This window comes from Lepus europaeus, chromosome 1 (assembly GCF_033115175.1).
Source record: "Lepus europaeus isolate LE1 chromosome 1, mLepTim1.pri, whole genome shotgun sequence".
Lineage (NCBI taxonomy): Eukaryota > Metazoa > Chordata > Mammalia > Lagomorpha > Leporidae > Lepus > Lepus europaeus.
The window spans coordinates 70067287-70091109 of record NC_084827.1 but is presented as its reverse complement, the minus strand read 5'-3'; the positions used below and the strand labels follow the sequence as shown (position 1 = coordinate 70091109).

General features: G+C 35.1%; 1 protein-coding gene across 2 annotated transcripts in view; it reads left to right on the top strand.

Moving 5' to 3' along the window:
* Positions 1-23823, top strand: part of DPP10 (dipeptidyl peptidase like 10) — a 791529-nt gene that overhangs the window by 729367 nt on the left and 38339 nt on the right. For both annotated transcript variants that reach the window (XM_062199274.1, XM_062199266.1), the window contains 6 exons: positions 5678-5769; positions 6176-6223; positions 10561-10682; positions 11985-12032; positions 22495-22593; positions 22701-22770. In XM_062199274.1, the coding sequence (XP_062055258.1) occupies positions 5678-5769; positions 6176-6223; positions 10561-10682; positions 11985-12032; positions 22495-22593; positions 22701-22770 (479 nt within the window). The remainder of the gene's footprint in view (positions 1-5677; positions 5770-6175; positions 6224-10560; positions 10683-11984; positions 12033-22494; positions 22594-22700; positions 22771-23823) is intronic.

Here is a 23823-nt window from a genome sequence, read left to right as displayed (position 1 = left end):
CACTCACAGCTCTGGCCAGAGCTGGGTCAGTTCAAAGCCATGTGCCAGGAACTTCTGAGTTTCTCAGAAGTGGGTGTAGGGAGCCAAGCACTTGGGCCATATTCTCCTGCTTTCTGAGGCCATAAGCAGAGTGCTGTATTGGAAGATGAGCAACCAGGATAAAAACTGACACCCATATGGGATGCCAGCATCGCAGGTGGAGGCTTAGCTTACTATGCCACAGGGCCAGCCCACAAACTGGAAAATTGATAAAATAGTAACAGTAATACATGTAATAGAAAAAAAAGTAATACTTTATCTTAGACTGTGATCAGAATAAAACTCATAGCTCTAAAAATGATAAAAATGAAAATGAAACAGTGAAATTTAATGAGTGGAATTCTCAAATCAAAAACAGAAAATATAAAAATAAAAATGGAAATGTTTGATGCAAGATTAAGTTTCTATATAAAAAGAAAAATATATACGACTAATTAATAAAAAATTATGCTAGTTCTTTGGGAGCAAAGTGCCAATAAAATCATTAAATCCTGAAAGGAAAAGCGGTGAAAAAACAAAATGTTACATTTTAATAAATCAGAGTATTCTGCAGGATTATATGTTTATTAATTGGAAAAATACAGATGAAACAAAGGATTTCATAAGGAAGACAACTAACCAATACTGTCTTCAGGGGATACAGATTTTGAATTGACTAAGACCACAGACAGAATACAATGTTGAATGCACGAAAAAGCCCACACAATTTCTTGGGAGAATCTTACCAGTCTTGTTGTTGTTGTTGTTGTTGTTGTTGTTGAAATGCAGAGATAATGGGAGAGAGACAAAGAGAGGCAGAGACAGACAGGGAAAAATCTTATATTCATTAGTTTACTCCCTAAATGTCTGCAATAGGATGCCAGGAGCCAAGAACTCCATTTGGATACTCACATTATTGTAGGGACCCAAGTACTTGATCCATCACCTGTTGCCTTCCAGGTTGCACGTGAGCTAGACTTGAATTAAGGACCTCAATAATGGGATTCAGGTGTCCCAAGTAGCATCTTGATCACTTTGCCAACTGACTGCCACTCATACCAGACTTTGAAAGGCACTCCAAATACAATATAAATTGTTCTACAGCACAAATTTTCTTTTCCATAAAACCCTTTTCAAAAATGAATACCAATTTATGGTCTTAATGAGTTAAAAAGTATAAGATGTGGTAGAAAATTTTTAACATGATAAAATATGCATGCCTCAGTCCAAAAGCCAGTATCTTTTTTTTTTCATTTATTAAACTTTTATTTAATGAATATAAATTTCCAAAGTACAGCTTATGGGTTACAATGGCTTCCCCCCTCCCATAACTTCCCTCCCACCCGCAGCCCTCTCCTTTCCCGCTCCCTCTCCCCTTCCATTCACATCATGATTCATTTTCAATTCTCTTTATATACAGAAGATCAGTTTAGTATATATTAGGTAAAGATTTCAACAGTTTGCCCATATAGCAACACAAAGTGAAAAAACTACCGTTGGAGTACTAGTTATAGCATTATGTAACAGTGTACAGCACATTAAAAACAGAGATCCTACATAATATTTTTTTAAAATTAATTAATTTTCTATGCCATTTCCAATTTAACACCAGGTTTGTTTTTTTTTTTTTCATTTCCAATTATCTTTATATACAGAAGATCGATTCAGTATATAATTAGTAAAGACCTCATCAGTTTGTACCCACACAGAAACACAAAGTATAAAAATACTGTTTCAGTACTAGTTATAGCATCACTTCACATTAGACAACCCATTAAGGACAGATCCCACATGGGATGTAAGTACACAGTGACTCCTGCTGCTGACTTAACAATTTGACACTCCTGTTCATGGCGTCAGTAATCTCCCTAGGCTCTAGTCCTGAGTTGCCAGGGCTATGGAAGCCTTTTGATTTCGCTGACTTTGATCTTATTCCAATAGGGTCACAGTCAAAGTGGAAGTTCTCTCCTCCCTTCAGAGAAAGGTACCTCCTTCTTTGATGGCCCTGTTCTTTCCACTGGGATCTCACTCACAGAGATCTTTCATTTAGGTCTTTTTTTTCTTTTCCGTGGTATCTTGGCTTTCCATGCCTACAATACTCTCATGAGCTCTTCAGCCAGATCCGAATGCCTTAAGGGCTGATTCTGAGGCAAAAGCCAGTATCTTAACGAATATCAACATCATATCCATTAAGGTCACGGACAAAGATGCTTGCTATTTCTGCTATCTTATAATATTGTGACAGAGGTATTAGTCAATTCAAATTCAGCAAGGATAACAGCCAACTATAAGATGGCTGGAAAAGTATACAGTGAGACAAACAGGTAGATATTTAGCAATCAGAAATCGACAGCTATATTATATGCAAACAACAGCAACTAGAGACTATAATGCATGATGCCCTTTTTATGATTGTAATGTATAAAATATTTGATAATAACTATGAAGTTGAATATATATAAAAAGTATGAAACTTTATGCCTTTAAAACATTTCTGGAAGACGTTCAAGTGGGATTGAACAAATGAGAAGGTATCCTTGTTCCTGATTATTGGTTTATTTATTTGAAAGGTGGCAGTGTGGGGGTTCTTTCATCCACTGGTTCTCTCCCCAAATGGCTTCAACAGCCATGTCTGAACCAGGTCAAACCTGGAGCCTGGAACTCCAACTGATGTAAATGAGTGGCAATGATGTAAGTACCTGGACCATCATCTAATGCTTTCCCGGGCACATTAGCAGGGAGCTGGATCAGAAGTGGACTCAAGCCAGCACTCTGATAGGGGATGCTGGCATCACAAGGGTTGGCTCAAATGCCTGTGCCGCAACAATAGTTCTTGATCCTGATTAGAATACTATTCACTATAATCTTTATATTATCTTACTGGAAAGTTCCAAATTTTCAATTTTATTGAACTGGATATTTTAATGTTAGGTTCATTTTGAAAAATCAAATAATACTAATACTGAGAGAGATTCTGAGAAAAAGAATGAGAAATAACAAATCTTAGCAGAAATGATATCTAATAAAGATGTTAAAAATCTATAAAATGTGGCTGGCGCCGCGGCTCAATAGGTAATCCTCCGCCTTGTGGCGCCAGCACACCGGGTTCTAGTCCCAGTCGGGGCGCCGGATTCTGTCCCAGTTGCCCCTCTTCCAGGCCAGCTCTCTGCTATGTCCCGAGAATGCAGTGGAGGATGGCCCAAGTCCTTGGGCCCCTGCACCCGCATGGGAGACCAGGAGAAGCACCTGGCTCCTGGCTTTGGATCAGCGTGGTGCTCAGGCTGCAGTGCGCCGGCTGTAGCGGCCATTGGAGGGTGAACCAACGGTAAAGGAAGACCTTTCTCTCTGTCTCTCTCTCTCACTGTCCACTCTGCCTGTCCAAAAAAAAAAAAAAAAAAAAAAAAAAAAAAAAAAAAGGTGTGGTATTTGGAGACTAATGTAACAGCATAGAAAATACAGAGTAGATACAAAAATAGACATCTTTTCATTTGATTATTATCAGTAACTCTTGACTGTTTTACTGGTGAAGTATGGTCTTTCATTATTACTTGTGGGATTCTTTGCTTGGAGGCATTAATCCTTTGATCATAATGTAAAGTTAAAATGTTTATCTCAAAAATTAAGAAAGGGGGTGGAGAAAGAGGGAGGAAGAAAAGCATTGCTATTTTCTTAGTATTATACCTATTAACTAGATTGAATCTGTTCTCTTTGTATTGATATCACATTAACATGAGATTTGATGAGAATGTGTCGTAACATTATCATGAATTTGCTATGTCTCTAGGAATCTAATGTATTAAAAATTCCTGAAAAATTAAATATACTCAAGTACATATGAAAATTTAACATAAAAGAAAGTTAGATCTTATGTGACTGTGAAAAATGAACTTTTTATGAAACAGTTTGAGAAAATTGAATATCCTTTAGGGAAAATAATATTTGCTCCAAACTTTAAAATGATCAGAGTTCTCACTAAAAAATAAAATCATACACTTACTATGAGAATATTACTAAAGTATTTATAGCCTTTTATAAGTAGTCTTTAAGTTTGGGTCTACTCTCAGAAGAAACATAAAATTATATTGATAAATTATATTATATTAAAGATAAAAAAACTTTTGTGAAAAATACTACCATAAACAGTGTCAACATAAAGTTATAAAGTGGGATTTAAAACCACCTAAATGAATATGAATACATAAAATTCATTTATATATATATACTTATAAAATATATTACAACATAAAATATTTTATGTTTCCATTATATACATATTAAATTTTTTTCTAATACAAAAGCAAAATGAAGTTATAACAGCAAACCTATCACAAGTTAGGTTCTACAGAAAGCAAACAAACTGTGAAGTAATGATTTACCTGCAGGGCAGTTTTTGCAAAAAAATGTTGGAAAGGAGGGGAATGAAGCAAGAGTGTGCGAGAAGAATTTGCACTGTGGTGCTATGTGATTGAAGTCATTACCCCCTCCGAGAGTTCTGGCCCAGGAAGTCCCTTCAGATGGTCAGGAGAGCTGTTCTGTATTGATCAGAATGTCTTTAGTTGGGGGCTGCCCTTGAAAAGAGGGTTGATCTTGGATGAAGACAGCTTTCTCCTTCTAGGTATTTCAGTCAGCTGGTTTGACAAATACCATACGTACAAATACCATAGAGCAGCAGGCATTTACTTCTCACAATTCTGAGGTGGGAAATGCAAGATCAAAATGCAATTTGTTTCCTGGTGACAATTCTCTTCTTGGTTTCAGATGATGGGCCTCTTGCAGTGTCCTCACATGAGAGAGAGAGAGAGGGATAGGGATAGAAGGACAAAGGGAGATAGAGGAAAGGGAGAGAGAGAGAGAGAGAGAGAGAGAGACAGAGAGAGAGAGAGAGAGAGAATTAGAGAGAAGGGGAGAGGGAGAGGGAGAGACAAGTTCTCATCTCTTCTTAGAAGAGGACTAATCCTATTATGAGGGCTCTACCTTCAAGACTTAATTGCTTTCTAAAGGTGTCTGCTCCAAAACCGCCAAATTCAGGATCAAGGTTTCAAAGTACGAATTTTCAGGAGTGCAAGGAAGAACACAAACATTCAGTGCAAGGCACCAAACAATCCCCAAACACCGGCAGCTGATTATCCTTTTCCAGGAACACTTTTAGCCACAAGCAGAGTAGGTTCCTCATTCCAGTAGGAAGTGCTGATTGGTACACTGTAGTGTCCATCAACGCAACAACAGTATTTGTCATGTACCAGGTTGGCAAAAATTTAAACATTGAACAATATGTTCTGTAACATATCTATTGGAAAAGAGTCACTCTTATGCATCTTATGCATTGCTGGTAAATGTGCAAAATGATACTCCTCTTATGCAAGAATATACCCTGAAGATATATCTCTGCATGTTACCCAAACCAGCAAATGTGCACATGATTAAATCAATTCAGCGTTGGGAATCAGTTAATTGACTGTTTCCAATGGCACAGAATAAAGGTACCATCCTGCCTAGATCTCTGTTTATAAGAATGTGTGTGTATCCTTTATATTTAAACAGAAAATGGAATGTCAGCTGAGAATTAAAGTACTACAAGTAGCCCAGTTGGTAGTTTTGTGTTTATCAGGAAGATGCTGTTTAAATAAAAAGAAAATCAATATTTTCTATTTCTTTGCAGAGCAAAAGTGAACAAATTACTGTGCGGCATCTGACATCAGGAAACTGGGAAGTGATAAAGATCTTGGCATATGATGAAAATACGCAGAAAATGTGAGTGTTTTGTTTCTCTAGTCAAGCTGGAAGCCAGACAGGGCTGTCAAATATGATCTTTTCCACAAGATTATGTTTTTGCTTCCCATAGCCCTAGTTACAGCAAGCCAGTTACATAAATAACCTTTCCTTTAAAGACATTGTCTTTACTTCACACAGAGACAAGTTACAGAGACACATACACAATGTACATGCATACTCAACACTCAGAAATTGGGAAAGGTTGTGAGAAAGGTGATGCTCTGATAAAGAAAAAAAACATATTCAGTGGATAATCACAAAACAGCTCTTGGGTGTTTCTTGACAGTTTTGAAAATTCAAGTGGAAACTCAGGATGACAAAAATACATCACTATCTAATGCTCATGTTTTTGTTGTTGTTGTTGTTTTTCCCCTCCCCCGGACAGTTACTTCTTGAGCACAGAATCTTCTCCTAGAGGGAGGCAGTTGTACAGGTAAGCAGGGGGCAAGGATCTGCTGCCACAAATCAAGTTCCCCGTGGTCATCTGTAGCTCAAGGGAGGGATGTGAAGATCTGTAGTGCCAATTTCAACCAGGCCAAGAGACTGCCAACTGTGTATGACAAAACCTTACACTCTTTTCTGTCTCTTTTGACTGTGGCCCACTGTGAGGCTGGAGTTCTGTTTCCTGGATGGAGATCACCATCCTCCTGTGTTTTTTTTTTCCTGATTTTTTTTTTCTACACCTGAGTATACAGTTTCAAAATATCTTTTGAAAATGGCTTTTTCTCTCAACTCCCACATCAAAGGCATTTACATGTTTTCCCCAGTGCCTTTCTTCTGTTATGTCTCATTTTGAATTTTCAGTGCTTGAATGTATCATGTGCATTAGTTATTCCTGAACAGTATAATAGTGTCGAGGATGCTTAGTAGAGTGGATCAGAGGAAACTTTCCATTTCTTTACCATACTTTGTAAAACCCAGTGAGATTGTTAATGGAGGATATATCCTTATTTATGTCAGGAGAGCTCACTGCTTACTAAAATAAAGCATGTGTGAGTGAATATGTATATCTGCCCATTTTCCCAAATGTGAAGCTGAAGTCATGCAACAGCCTTAAAATTATACCTATTTAGTATGAAAAAAATCTCATGTAGAAAGCTTTACCAGGATCTCACAAGAATAACTTTTATTTCTGGCTGGCAAGCAACCTATTAATTCTGGACTTTATATATACTTTCTAATTTTCATGTCACAGATTTTGTTTTAAATTGTCAAAACTGCCATGGCATATTCTCATTGGAAATTCAACATCTTTGAAGAAGTGTTGCCACTGATTCTACAATGTAGGCCAAACTTCCCTTTGCAAGTAAAAAAAAAAAAAAAAGTTTTATATACCCTTATTTCTCCTAAGTCTTTCACACACTCTTATTCTTGTGGTTTCCTCTTTTCCCTACTTTTTCTTTTAACACTTGAAACGTAAAAGACAGAGACAGACAGACAGTTCCCACCCTCTGATTCACTGTCCTGATGCTTGCAGCTGCTTAGACTGGGTCAGGCTGAAGTTAAGAGACAGGCGCTCAATCTAGGTTTCCCCCATGGATGGCAGGGACTCAACTATTTTGAGCCATCATGTGGTATCTCCCAGAGTGTGCATTAGCAGGAAAGTAGGAATCAGAAGCTGGGCTGGACTCCAAAATGAGATGATGGTGTCCCAAGTGACATCTTTTAAGATATAGCAAACACATGCCTACACTGTTTGCTTTTATTTAAAGAAAGCCCCTCTTTTTTACTATCTATCCCAATTAATTTTTTTGTTAGATTATTTTTTTCTGTTGAATCTCCTGGGATTCATTTACTCAATCCTAATGACGTCTAGAGGAATAAAAGCTTTTTATTTAGAGATCTGATCTGAATTTTGGTTTAGGGGTATGGAACAAAGGACTGATCACTTTTTCTTTCTGGTGACCTGTAGCTTATCTTTCCTGAAATCTATTTTATGATTGATACTAAAAGCCATGAGCAACATTTTACACATGTAGAAATACTTGATCAGTGTTTCATTACTCTCATGGAATAAAACTCTTAGAGGAATGACCATGTCAAAGGATTAGACTTAGTCCAGTTCAGCAAATGGGACTGCCTCAAGTCTCTCTTCCACTTATTAGTCTAAAATGTGACTTGAATCCCAATGACTTCCTAGATCTGTGAGCTTGTCTTATCTCTCTAGTGACTGAGCAGAACAGTCAATATATCTATGACCTGTCCTAGTGTAGCCGACAGCGTTATAAAGAAAATGTAGTACCAATAAATTTTCCCTTAAATACCTCATCAAATGCCAGTTGGCCTGACTGTAAGATAATGTTAGTATTTGGCCTGGGAAACTCAATCAATGTCTTCTGCAAGGTATAAAAATGATCATTGACTGGTTTAATATATGGCTTTAGATAACCCTGTAGAATCAGAATTGTTACCATATCCAGGGTCACATATTTATGGCCTCAAAATTTGCATTTTTTATTTCACATTTTTTTATTTTTATAATCTAAAAAATGGGGAAATAACATAAATCTGTAGGGTACATGAAATTGAGTGCTTTGTGGAAGAGTGAAAAGAACAGTTTTAAACACTAGTAAGACAGTGAATAACTGGGTATAACTGGATTGATTTCTAAGATTTCTCATATGCATGAATTTTAAAAATTTTGCACCGAAATAAATTTACCATTTAATTTCATTTTCTAAGATCTTTTTGAAATATCCTCATATGTATTATTTGCCTTGGCCGGTAAAGGAAAATTTGAATCCTGATCAACTCACAGTAGTTCAGAGATGAAATTCACCTTGTAAAAATTAGTTAATGCTAAATCTTAATTGTTTAGGGTGTTTCTTTTTTTTAAGATTTATTTATTTGAAAGACAGAGTTACAGAAAGAGGTAGAGACACAGAGAGAGGTCTTCCATCTGCTGGTTCAGTTCACTCCCCAGAAGGCCGAAATGGCCAGAGTTCTGCCGACCCGAAGCCAGGAGCCAGGAGCTTCTTCAGGGTCTCCCATGCTGGTACAGGGGCCCCAGGACTTGGGACATATTCTACTACTTTTTCAGGCCACAGCAGAGAGCTGGATTGGAAGTGGAGCATCCAGGACCAGAACCAGAGCCCATGTGGGGTGCCAGCACTTCAGGCCAGGGCTTTAACCTGCTGCATCACAGCGCTGGTCCCATAGTGTATTTCTAGTACCGTTGTTAAGCCCCAAGTTTCTGTCCCTACGCCTGCAGCATATAGCACATCAAAATTAACAAGATTGTTATTCATTTGTTAATATAGAGCATAAATCATTTTATTCCAAACTGAATGGAGAATACTTTGTTCAATAGTTTTTTTGTGTGTGCTTAATGTATAATCCACATTGTTTTCATCCACTGGCCTGGGTAATTTTGCATTTAAATTTATTTATGTTATCAGTATCTCAAACATATGAAATTTATGATATGAACCTATGAAATTTATGATATAAACATAGGAAGTTTAACCATAGATGAATATCTTCATCTATTCATCGTTAAGCATTATTATCATAAAATAAAGATGATGATCATTTTTCTCTTTACCTCCTCAATATATCAAGCTATTTAGCATTATATGTACTATTATACAAAATAAGTCTTTTTCATGAAGAGCTTCAATGCCAGTATTTGAAGAGGGAAACGCTGGCACTGATATCTACTTCTGTTTTTTTTTTTTTAATTTCTGATATTCTTTCATTTTTATTATTAATTTAAAATTTTCAAAACACAAATTTGGGGCCGGCACCGTGGCTCGCTTGGCTAATCCTCTGCCTGCAGTGCCGGCATCCCATATGGGTACCAGGTTCTAGTCTCGGTTGTTCTTTCAGTCCAGCTCTCTGCTGTGGCCCGAAAAGGCAGTGGAGGATGGCCCGAGTGCTTTGGCCCTGCACCCACATGGGAGACCAGGAGAAAGCACCGGGCTTCTGGCTTTGGATCGGCACAGTGCTGGCTATAGCGGCCATTTAGGGGGTGAACCAATGGAAGGAAGACCTTTCTGTCTCTCTCTCTCACTATTTGTAACTCTACCTGTCAAAAAAAATCACAAATTTGTGAGGTAGTAATATAATGAGTCTTGATATACTGCTCACTCTATGTCCCCATCACTATCTCATATTAGTACATTTGTCAGATAAATGAGCCACATCAGCTTCCCCTATTTTTGTAAATCCAAACTCTTTTTTCTCTTTTTTATCTCTCCCAATCTTCCCAGGCTCAAGTAATCAACATTCTGTGTTCATATTGATTTTTTTTTTAATTTTAGCTCTCACATATGCAAACATGCATTATTTGTATTTCTGTTGAGGCTTATTTCACTCAGTGTTATTGAATTTAAACTACCATGAGCTTGAATTTTGTGTATGTGAGGAAGTATTTATTCATCCTTTGGACTAATATTTATTGGTCATTACTTTATTCTGGCATCTTTGGGCAATTCCCTTTAAGACTTTATACCAAAATGCCTATAAAGAAAATGCAGATAATAATATATTAATATTGAGTCTCATGGAAATGAGTTTCTTTATATCTATACATTCATGCATACACATCATATACAAAACGTATACACAGGTATATTTTTATTGCAGAGGAGAAAAGTCTGTATATCTTAAAATTAATAGTGGAAGTTGACTTTGCTTGTCTGTGGTGAGGCATGATTTACAAGAAACCCCTCTGCAAGCATTGATACAAATCTCCTGCTTACGCTGTAATGTATTTAGATAGGGCTGCCACACAGAAGTAGAATTTCTCACTTTTATTTTCTTCCCTAGTGCTTCTACTGAAGGCCTATTGAATCGCCAATGCATTTCATGTAATTTTATGAAAGACCAGTGCACATATTTTGATGCCAGTTTTAGCCCCATGAATCAACATTTCTTATTACTCTGTGAAGGTAAGCTTCTGTATGATTTCAGATTTTCTTTATCCATTATATTGGTCAGTACTTATTACTGTCATTAGTAAACTTAAAATGTTATATAAAATGGATTTACTGAAATGCCTACATTTGTTCATTTTTTTCATTTAGAAATAGAAACTGGGAATTAGTCATTACGCATACACAGTCAGTAAGGGGTATTTGAACATGGGCACTTAAAAATCAATAAACATTTATAGCATCAGAACCATGTCATAATAATAAACTGATTTACCTGGTCTTTAGGAAAAGCAATAGATTTACTGAAACAATAGCTTAATTGTTAAGGGATTTTGGATGAATGGGAATTGAATTCTTCTCCTACCTTCTTTGGTTCAGAGCAATTACATTCACCCCCTATGACTTCTATCTTGTACCAGTATGTTGTAGACTTGCATGACTGTTCAGTCCAGGATGTAGGCATACAAATCATTTTCTCTTTAACATGACACTGTATTTCCTGCAGATAAAAAATTCATGGGTCCTCCTATAATTTGATGAGTTGAGTGCTATTACTTCAGTTGGCTTCCTTTATAAAGACACAGTGAGAAATACACCAACATTTGCTCTTTTTTGGTTTCCTTTTTCCCTTGATATCTGAAATGAAGTGATCGAAAAAGAAAAGTGCTTATTTAATGGCAGCAGGACAAGAACCATTACAATTGTAGGTAGGGCTCCTTAGAGAAATGAAATTTCTAGGTGATTTTTATGATAAATTAACTAGTATATTTTAAATAACTGATGATTCTAGTAGTATACTTTTTAAATTAATATAAAATAATCCTTCAGATTTTATTTATCATGTGGATGAGATATTTCAAATATGCATGTTTTCTTTCTTTCTTGGCTGACTGTTATATTTTGATCTTGGATTACAAGATGAGGTGTGAAAGGTCTTAAAAATGTTTATACAGAGGCAGAAGTGACAACACAGTGAATTAAGCCACCAACTGGGAGCCTACCTCTCCTATTGAAGTGCCTGATTTAAGTCCTGGCTACACTTGAGCTTCCATTCTAGATTCCTGCTAATGTGCTTGAGATGCAACAGATGGTAGAAAAAGCTCTTGGGTTCCTGCTACTATATGGGTGACCTGCATGTATTTCATGGCTCCTGGCTTTGGCCTAGACTAGCACTGGATTTGTAGGCATTTGAGAAGTGAACTGTCAGATGGAAAATCTTTCTCTATTACTTGGTCTTTCCCTCTCTTTATCACTCCATCTTTCAAATAAAATAAATATATTTTCTTCAAAAACGTTTACACATATTTTTGAATCTAGGTCCAAGGGTCCCAGTGGTCAGCCTGCATAGTACGGACAACCCAGCAAGTAAGTACATGAGTACACAGGCTACTTATGGTTGACTTTGTCTTAAATGTTACATTATTTGTTTCTGGGTGCCATACTCCATAGTCATGTCTTCAAAGAAAGTCCTGTCATGAACCAAACTGCGTAAATAATATATACTGAATCATATATATATATGATTAATATTAATATATATTAATTATATATTTATTTAATATTTATATATATATAAGAGAAACAATAATGCAAGTGGTTTGATCTATGTTACAGCTGAGACTGGGACTTACGTGCTTGAAATGGGTATTTTCTGTTCATAATTCGAATTAACAGTGATTGATAGAGTAAGTATATTTCAGTCTACTGGCCCATAAGCATTTTGGCTTATTCTTTCCTGGGTTTCACTTAAATTTTTCCTCCAGAGTGATACCTTTTATGGACATTTGGGAAAAATAAGAAAGCTATATTATTTTATGTGTTTTCTACCCTTTTTGTTACAGACATCCAAAGTCTTTATTTTACCATTTATGCATTTATTCAATAACACATTTATTCAGTTATTTTTTAATTGAATGAGAATGCACTTTATCACGCAGTGTGACACAGGCTTGTTCTACATGGAAAAAATTGTCTTCTGTTAATCATATAGTGTGTGTAAGTACATAGTACTTTTAAAAACAAAGGGCCAGATAGTCTTCCTGTCTCCTTCTTTTCTTACATCTTTGCTTTACAATTTCATTTTCAAGGATTTACTTAATCACTACTCTTACACATTTGTGATTTAATATAGGCTACTATAAATTCATAATGAAGCTTATATTTTCAGACTCATTTAATCTTCAGAATATACCTGATACGGTTATTTTTAATATTCCCTTTTATAGATGAGAAAACTGAGTCATAGAGAGGTTTAATAACCTGACCAGAGTCATACTAATAAATGAAAGAGCCCTGAGATCTAATAAGAGAGTCTGACTACAGAATATGACCTAGAAGCACTGCAGTACAGTGACACTTTTTCTGTTGAGTTTTCTCTTGACAGAGAGTGGATGAGAACTCTATATTTGTCTCTGCCACTCAAATAATAAAAAGAAGCAGTGAAAAATCACTAGCATGTTATATTTAAATTAGTCACTTATTCATTATGATACAGTAAGCCCTACTTAATATTCATCTGTAGTAGAATTATAAAGGTAAAATTTAGGACACTTTATTATCCTCTTTTTAGTTTTCAAGTATCAAATGACATTGGCTTTTTAAAATGTAGAACAATTATTTTGTCTCCCATGATTAAGTTAATTTTTGGCAGTTCTTTTAACAATCTTTGATGAAAAATAGAGAACTTAATTAGTCACACTACAAACATTTGAAATTAAGTGAGAATGTATCATTGGAAATTTGCTAGTGTTTAAATAAACTGAATTTTTTAAAAATTATTAATATAAAGCAAACAGATTACAAGTACTTCATAACTATAATAACTGTAAGAGGATAATCATGTTTTCCTTTCTCTTTATCTCCTTCCCTCAATGCCCCTCCTTTCTTACTTTATTTCTTTCACTAATTTATGCAAACTTATAATTTCAATCCACTCTGTAATCACAGGCTTAAAAAACCACTAGCCATATTATTCAACAAGCAAAAAATAGAAAGACCACAGTTCCATAGGAGCATAAACAAGGGCTGAAAGTAATATAAAATATCAAATCTCAACATGCCCATTTTGTTCCTCTCTCTCTCTCTCTCTCTCTCTCTCTATATATATATATATATATATATATATATATAACATGTATATATATATATATGTTTTGTATTCTATATTAACTATTATACATAAGGGAAAACATGATATTTATCTGTTTGGGACTGGCTTATTTCACTAAGCATAGTACTTTACAGTTATACCCACTTTGTTTTAAAAGAGAGGATTTCATTCTTTTTTATGAATGGATAGAATTCTATACTGTATTTGTAGCACAAATACATATATAACAGTTGATGGACATATAGGTTGATTCTACATCTTAGCAATTGTGAATAGAACTGCAATAAACATGGGGGTTCAAATGACTCATATGCTGATTTCATTTCATTATATATAGTCCCAGGAATGGAATAGCTATGTCATAGGTTAGATTTATTTTTAGATCTCTGAGGAATCTCTATTCTGTCTTCCCTGATATTTGCACTGGTTTATATTCCCACCAACTGTGGGAATAGGATTAGGATACTTTTCCCTCAGATTCTTGACAGCATTTACTGTTTTTTGACTTTTGGATGATAACCATTCTAACTGGGGTGAGGTGAAACCTCACAGTGATTTTTATTTTCATTTCCCTGTGACTAGTGATCCCAAGCATTTTTCATGTGTCTATAGACCATTTGTATTTTATCCTTTGAAAAATGCCTATTCATATCATTTGCCCAGTTCTTAGCTGGAATTTTTTGTTGTTGTTGTCAAGTTTCTTGAAGTATTTATAGGTCCTGGATATCAGTCCCTTATCAGTTGCCTAGTTTGCAAATATTTTTCCCATTCTGTTGGTTGTGTAGAGTGTTTGCTTTGCAGAAGCTTCTCAGCTTGATGTAACCCAGTTTGCCATTTTTTGCTTTATTTTCTATGCTTCTAGAGTCTTTCCCAAGAACTCTTTGCTTATATCTGTGTCTTGCCTAGTTTCCTTGATGTTTTCCTCTAGTAATTTGATGGCATCAGGTCATGGGTTTAGATCCTTGATCCGTTTTGAGTTGATTTTTGTGTAACATACTTTAGGGGTCTTATTTCATACTTCTGCATGTATAGACCCAATTTCCCAGCACCACTTATTGAAAAGACTGTCCTTTCTCCAATGATTTATTTTAGCTCATTTTTCAAAGATTAATTTATTATAGATTTGTGGATTAATTTCTGGACTTTCTATTCTGTTCCACTGGTGTACAAGTATATTTTTGTGTCATTACCAGGCTGTTTTGTTTATAACTGCCCTGTAGTATGTCTTATAATCTGATACTGTGATGCCTCTGGCTTTGATTTTCTTATTTAAGGTCACTTTAGCTATTCGGGGTCTCTTGTGTTTCCATATGAATTTTAGCATCTTTTATTCCCCTTTTGATTGCCTTTATGACCCACTGTTCATTCAGGAGTGTTTCACTCAGTCTCCATATCTCTGCATATTTTCTAGAGTTCTTAAGTTGTTAATTTCCTTTGTTATCAGGAAAGATTCATGGTATGGTTTCAATTTTTTTTTTTAATTTCTTTGGTTGCTTTATGGCATAGAATGTGTATCCTAGAGAAAGTTCTATGCACTGATGAAAAGAACATGTATTATAAAGCTGTGAGAAAAAGTGTCCTGTGTATATTAGTTAAGTCCATTTGGTCCACAGTGTAGATTAGTTCTGTTTGTTGTTGTTGTTGTTGATTATTTATCTAGTAGATCTATACATTGATGAGAGTGGGGTATTAAAGTCCTCCATTATTGTTATATTGGAGCCTATGTCTCCCTTTAGATCTATCAACACTTATTTTATCTTATTTTCTTAAATATTTATTTTAAAGACAGAGTTACAGAGAGAGGTAAAGACAGAGAGAGAGGTTCCACTTACTGATTCACTACCCATATGTCCACAACGGCCGAAGCTGCACCGACCCAAAGGATCCTCTTCTGCTTCTCCCACGTGGGTGCTGGGGCCCAAGGACTTGGGCCGTCTTCTACTGCTTTCCCAGGCCATAGCAGAGAGCTGAATCATAAGAGGAGCTGCCAGGACTAGAATCTGTGCCCATATAGGCCAGGGCTTTAACCCATTGCACCACAGTGCTGGCCCTCTTCAGTACTTATTTTAAATAGCCAAGCATCTTGTCATTAAGTGCATATATATTTGATACAGTCAAATCTTCCTGTTGAATTTATCCCTTAATTGTTACATAATGCCCTACTTTGTCTCTTAAGACTTTTTGTGTTAATGTTTATTGTGTCTGATATTAGGATTGTTACTCCCTTTTGTTTATGCTTCCCATTATCAAGGAATATCTTTTTCCATCCTTTCACTTTCAATCTGTGTATATTTTGATGAGGTGTCTTTCTTCTAGGCAGCAAATAGATGGGTCTTGTTTTTACTACATTCAAACAGTCAGTATCTTTTAATTGGATAGTTTAGGCCATTTACTTTCAAGTTTATTATTGACAAGTAACAGTTGATCTGATATTTTTTAACAAATATTTCCATACTCTGATATGGATTTCGTTTGTACTTTTGCTAGTAGATTTTCTGCCTTTGCCTTCTTTCATGATAATGACTATCTTTCTTTGTTTCTGAATATAGCACATCCTTAAGTATCATTTTTAAGGCTGGATGAGTGGTGACAAATTCAATTTATTTTTGCTTTTGAAGTCCTTTATTTCATCTTCATTTATAAATGAGAGCATTACTGGCTATGGTATTCTCGGTTGACTTGTTTTGTTTTGTTTTGTTTTTTCTTTTAAGACTTGGAGTATGTCTCTGAAATTCTCTCCTAGCCTGTAGGGATTCTGTTGAAAATCAGTTGTCAATCTATTTGGAGATCCTTTGAAGGTAATCTGGTATTTCTCTCATACATTTGAGAATCTCTTCTTTTTACCTTACTTTTGAAAGTTTGACTATAATGTGTTGTACCGAAGTTCTTTTCTTATCTTGTTATTAGGGGTTCTGTGTGCTTTTTATTCTTGGATGTCCCTTTCTTCCTTCAAATTAGGGACATTTTCTTTCATTATTTCACTGAGTAGGTATTATAATCCTTTCTCTCTTTCCACACCTTCAGGAACTCTCAAGACACATATATATCATCATTTGATATTATCCCATAAATCTTGAACAATATTTTTGGGTTTTTCTATTTAATTTTTGTCATCTTTTTGTCTGAGATATTTCCAAATAATTTTCTTCTAGCTCACATATTGTTTCTTCTGCCTCACCAAGTCTGTTGTTAAAGCTTTGTACTGTATTATATTTCTAATATTGCAGTTTGATTTCTATTCAATATCTCTATCTTCTGGCAAAATTTTTCATCCATGTCATTTATTGATTTCTGTAATTCATATATTTGCTTCTCTGCATATTTGAGTAATATTATCATTCTTTTGAATTCTTATTCAGGCATTTCAGCAATCTTTTCATCTCCATATTATAATATTGAAGTATTGTTGTGTTCCTTTAGGGGTGTTATACTGTCTTCCTTGTTCATATTTCTAGTATCTCTACATTTATTTTTAGGAGTTCGATGAAACACTTACTGTTTTCTCCTCTGATGGTTTTTATCTCTGAGATATACCTCTGTGGCTTAGTGGATTTCTGCTCCTTCAGTGGATATCCCAGGCATAAGCTGGTTGGGGCCAAGGAGCTAAAGCCAGGGCTAGAGGGTGAGGCAAGATTACAAGCTGACGCCCAAGTTGGGCCCGGTGAATTTCCTGCATTTTCAGCTGAAGGGAGTGCATGATAACATTGGCTGACATGATCACTGTGACAACCTCTCTCTGGCAAAGTGAACCAACTACCACAGTGAGCCCACAAATGCCTAGGCACTACATTCATGCAGGCACGTGAACCACACAAAGGATCTCTGTGCTCAAACTGAGTTTCTTGATATTTTGAGAATGTAAGAATCCTTTAACAACATCTAATTTAACAGATTTATATTATAGAGGATAACATTTGTTTACCCAGAAAATGTTTGATGTATCTTGGATCACGTACAGAATTCATAGTCCAAAGAAAGAAACTCAAAATTAGTTGGTTATAATAGGATCTAATCATTTTTACTAGCAGTCAACATTGTTCAATGAATAAAGACCCTAGTGGAAAAGTATCTCAAGATGAAGTATTGTGTGTGTACAGATGTACAGAAGAACAAAAATGTTCACATCTTCAAGACAAAAGTAATTCAACGTGCCAGGAACAAAACATTTAAGGAAAAAAGCAAAGATATGAGATTCGAGGGATAGACTGGAGCTATAGCATAAAAGAATTATGTTTCTTTCTTATGACTTTGGAATTAATCATTCAGGTTCAGTGATAAGCTAATGACACTAATGATACTTTGTTAAAATGTTCTTATACTGGACACATAGTTACTAGATGATGCTACTTTACAACACCTACATAATTTACCTCACGAAAAAGAAAGGGAAAAGAAAACTGAATAAAACTTGAAACAATTGTTTTGAAAATGTGGACAATATTCTCACAATTTCTTGATTTCTTTGAGGAAAGAAACAAGTAAAATTTGGGTTGTGTGTTCTTTGGCTTTTTAGCTGGAAACTAAAAAGAATTTTCTTTTTTAAATTCTGAAAAGTTTTATCATGGAAACAGATTAAGAAAGGTAATTAAGCATGAACTAGTTTCATTCTTGATAAAAGTGTTATAAAATTGAAAGTAAACTAGTTTATAATCCAACTCTTTTAAAAGATTTATAGTTATTGAAGTTAGTATTTATTCCTTTGATAAACTATATTTGTATCTGGAACATACTTGAGCTAAGTGCAGTAAGGAATAATATTACAGAGTACAATAATACTCCTGAGTTAATGAAACCAAAATTGGTATTCAGAAGGGTTAAAGTTAATAGAATTTTCATATGGTGGGCAGACACTGGAGAGAAACAACTATGGATAAAGAACCCCAGGAATGTGCATCACACTGTGTAGGGATCACATTTAGTCTGTTTCTGAAAATACCCAGCTGACTATTAATTGGAAAGCATTCCATGAGCTGAGCAAAGTCAGAGCTCATACAGTGCTCGGACATGTTCAAGTTCCAGTCAAGGAGAATACCAGGCATTTTGGAAAGATTCCCGAAAAAAAAATCATAATTTTTAGTTGTGCTATACTAGCCTTAGAGCAAGGATCATTCAAATTCATACTAACAAGGATATCTTATAATGTCTTCAAATGATAAACCAGCAAGTAATCTAAATGCCTGCTAGGACAAACTAAAAAAAAAAAAAAAATTAAAAGAACACAAAAAATCAAGAATTTGAAAATGTAAACATCATCATGGTCCACATTCAATAAGAAATTGCACACTATGGGAAGAAAGTAGAGAATATGACTCATTTAGGACTGGGGCTGTGGTATAGTGTACTAAGCCTCTCCTTGCCACGCTATCATCCCATATGGCACTGGTTGAAGTCCCAGCTGCTCCACTTCCCATCTGGCTTTCTGCTAAGGCCTGAGAAAGCCATAGAAGATGGCCCAGGTGCTTGGGCCCCTGCACTCATATGGAAGACCCAGAAGAAGCTCCTGGCTTCTGGCTTCAGATTGGCTCAGCTCCTGCTGTTGCGGTCATTTGGGGAGTGAACCAATGAATGGAAGAGTTCTGTCCCTCTCTCTCTCTCTCTCTCTCTCCCCCCGTCCTTTTGCCTCTCTGTAACTCTGCCTTTCAAATAAATAAATATATCTTAAAAAAAGAAAGAGTAGCCCAACACCTGCACCTGTCATATTTATAATTGTTTTTAGAAATTGGTCAGGGGTTGCATAAAATATTTAACAAAGTATTGGCCAGTAATTTTTTCAAACATAAGGAAGTATTTTTTAAATTTTCAACAAATTTGAAGCAAGATAAAACCCTTGAAAACCATGCTAATATGCATTACAAGAAAATTACAGGAACCTTGTGATAAAGGAAAAGTATACTAAACCTTCAGAAATAAAAACACACATTGCCTCCACACATTATATGGATAATAACAAGGCAGACTGATCCTCAGACAAAAAAGTAAAATATTATGGAACAAAATATTTTATCTGATAAAAAATTAAACCGAACCAACCAAATATTCTAAACCTAGAGAGAAAATATCCTTCAAAAGGCAAAATAAAGTTTTAAGAAGATAAAAATTTGAGAATGTTTTCCATCAGACTTGTACTTCTAAATGACACATAGATCAAAAAAGGAAATTTTAAAACTAAATAGAGAATATTTTCAGCCAAAAGAAAATGAAAAATAGTATATTCAAATTTAAAGATAGGCATAGTTGAAGAAATTTGTAACTCTAAATTATTGCTTCATAAGAAATGGACTGTTTAATCACTGATCTCAGCTATCACCTAAGAAATTAGAAAATGAAGAGGAACTGAAGGCTGTGAAAAGTAACAGAAGTAGAAGTAGCAGAACAGTTTTAACAACAGTCATTAATGCAAAGCTTGTACAAACTTTCAGAAAATGCAAAGCCAGCATTCACCATATGCCAAATTCTGCCATAGATATTACCAGGACAAAAAAATGTCTGCAGTGCTGCCATTGTGGTGTAGTGGGTTAACATACAGTCATCCATTATAGGAGCCCTGGCTCCTGTCCAGGTTGTTCTCTGCTAATGCACCTGGGAAAACAGAGCACAATGGTCCAAGCACTTGGGCCCCTGCTATCCAACTGAAGTTTCAGACTCCTGGCTTCAGCCTGGCCAACCCTGGCTGTTGCAGGCATTGGATTTATCTATTTGAAAGGTACAGTGATAAATAGAGAGGAAGAGACAGATACAGAGAGTGAAAGAAAGGGAGTGGAGATGGATGTGGGAGAAAGAAAGAGAAACAGAGAAGAAGAGAGAAAGCCTGCAAGCTCCTATTTGCTGATTCACTCTTCAGATGGGTGCAATAGCCAGGAGCCAGGAACTTTACGTAAGTCTCCCAAGTGTTTGGCCAGGGCCCAAATACTTGGTCCTTTTTCCTGTACATTTCCCAGTCTTTAAGTAGGCAGTTGGATCAGAGGTGGAGCAGCAGCTGGGGCACAGACCAGCATCCATATGAGATGGCAGCATTGCAAATGGTGGTTTTACACACTAGACAAAACACAGGCCCCGAATAACTAAGTCTTTTAAAACATAAAGATCAAATTCTCTTGTGTTTAAATGCAAAACTTCTAAACAAAATATTAGAAACTCAAAAGTAGGCGTTTATACAAAGGATAGTATGTTACAATCTCATGAGTTTTACCCAAGGAATCCAACACTGCTTCAACAATCAGGCAATGTAATTCATATTACACTGAATTCTCAATGGATTTAGAAAAATTGCATTGGATAAAGTTGACAAATTATAAGAATACATTTATAAAATTACTAAGCAAAATAGAAATAGAAAATATAAACTCCTTAACTCAGTGAATGATATCTACAAAACTACACAAGTTGACATAATGTTCGATAGTGAGAGTCTAATGCTTTTCCCAAGGATTGGGAGAAAGGTAAAAAAAAAATGTTTACTTTCAATTTTACGAATATTGTCTTAGAAGAATCTGTAAAACAAATAAGAAACATAAATATAAGCTGTGAAATTGCTTTTATTAGCAGAAGGCATTGTGTTACTAACCAAAAACAATGAAGAAGCAATAAAAGTCTATGGAATAAAGCATATAAGATAAACAATTAGAAATAAGTGATTTTGTCATGATTACAAATACAAATCATATAAAAATTACTGTATAAACTATAATGCAAAATTACAAAGTACTTCAAAATATCAATTAAAATAGCATCAAGATCACACATTTGACTCAATGAGGTTAAGATGGTACTTAGGCTGGCAGCATCCCATGTTGGAGTGCCTGGGTTTTTGTCCCATCTCTGCTTGTGATTCCAACTTGCTACTAATAGGCACCCTGGGAGGCAGGAAGTGATGGCTCAAGTAATTGCAGGCTTTTGATAAATTAAGCAGCAGATAGATCTCTCTTTGAGTCTCTCTCATTGCCTTTTAAATAAGAAAAAAAAAGTTTTAATTATAGATAATAAAATATTATCAGAAGTCATATAATACCTAGGATATGTCTAATAAAAATGTACATGTTCTCTAAAAATGAAAGCTCCATGACATGGATAAGAGAAATTAGTGATAAATGGATATAGACATATACATGTATATGTTTATGCATTGGAGGTCTCACAGTTTAGTATGTAAATAGATGCATAGATATATTTATAGTAATATATATTTTACATATATATATATACAAATGTATATAGTATATTTAAAAATATATAACATGTTCATGCTATTCCTGCCCTGTTAGACACCTGAACAATAGTTTCAATCATTATTTGAATGTCCTTATTTGTGAATCACATCATCTTTGTGTCATTTCTGTCTTGTTTCTATTGATTAATTTTTATTCTTATCTGGAATTTTTGTATTGAAATCCAGATATTGTGAATTTTGTCTCATTTGGTGCTAGATACTTTTTTATTCCTCTAAACATTCTGAACCAGGATAGATAGTACATGCTCACATTTGAGTTTAAAAGATATAAATGCTCATTTTCATGTATGGGAGCAAATGAAAAAAATTGACTCAAAGAAGAAATTCCAGTTAGAAATATGTGGCAATGATTTAGGCAATAAATAATGACAGTTTAATCAGTAACTAGCACAGCGCTTGCCAAATTGTAACCATCATATAATTGCTGTGTTGTACTGATTCTTGACTAATGCATGGGGGTTAGCTATTTACATTCTTGTTTTGGTTTACAGAATATTTTATATTGGAAAGTAATTCTGTGCTGAAGGAAGCTATCCTGAGGAAGAAGATAGTAAAGTCAGAAATTAAAATCCTCCATATTGACGACTATGGTAAAGCTTTGTGCATGCTATGTTAGTCAAGAAAAACTTTTTCTGCATGTTATAATTGTACATGTAAATGATTCCCCATCTTTAATATTTTGCTCTTTCTTTAAAAGAACTTCCTTTACAGTTATCCTTTCCCAAAGATTTTATGGACCGAAACCAGTATGCTCTTCTGTTAATAATGTAAGTATTTTACTTGTTTTTGAAATAAAGGATTCTAGAGATTTTATAATTTTTCATATGCCTCCCATGACAGTGTTCTGATTGAAATAACAACAGAAAACCTATGTGCACATTTAACTGTGATAGCTGTCAGTTGCATGAATTCCTCAAGGGATCTGTCACTAAATATGTGTCAAGATCTGTAAATTTTGAGCTTTCTGCCTACTCAATAGAAACGTATGCTACCATTAGAAAGAGTAACCCCAGCTAGTGTGGTTTATGGATGTCTGCTCAATACTTGCCCAAGCCCTGTGTTCTTTATGAGCTGTTTATTTGACATTTAAGAAACATGCATTATTGGAAAAATTGTGTTCCCTTCCTGGAGGCATGGCCACCCGGAAGCAGCTCATGTTCATAACACCTAAATCTAGTATTTTCACCTTGGAATTGACTGTAGAATTTAATTTGTTCTATTTTCAATGAAATTATATTCTTAATGAGTAGTATTGGGCACAGAAGCCCCTGGCATATTATGGGTAGCTAACTTGATATTGATTTAGCATTGTTTTCCTGAGAGTTAAAATTATTTTCCTTAGTAAGAACCCCAGTAGCATATTACATGACAGTGCTTAAAATCATCTAGAGTTATATCTAGAATCTCAGTGGGATAGCAAAAAATGAAATAACATTATTCACTGTGATTATGGAGTGCAGAGAGTAAGCATTCGTTCCATGGAATCATACTGCCTGGGTTCCAAGTCTAGTTTTGCCATTTTCTATCTGTATGTACTTGAGCAAAGTATTTATCCCCTTGCAAGGCTTAATTTCTTTTATTATTAGATTAGCAGTAAAATACAAGGTTGACTTTTAGGTTGCTTTGAAGATTGAAGATTGATTTGAAGATTTGAAGCACAACATAGAGGTCTTTTGCACAGCACCTCACACAAGATTCATACAATTACTGGAATTGTAATTCATCCCCTTTAATATACACTGCATTGTGTTTATTTAGGTATTTTAATGTATAATACCAACATTCCCCTTCATTTTAAGAAGCCAAATAATACAGAAGTA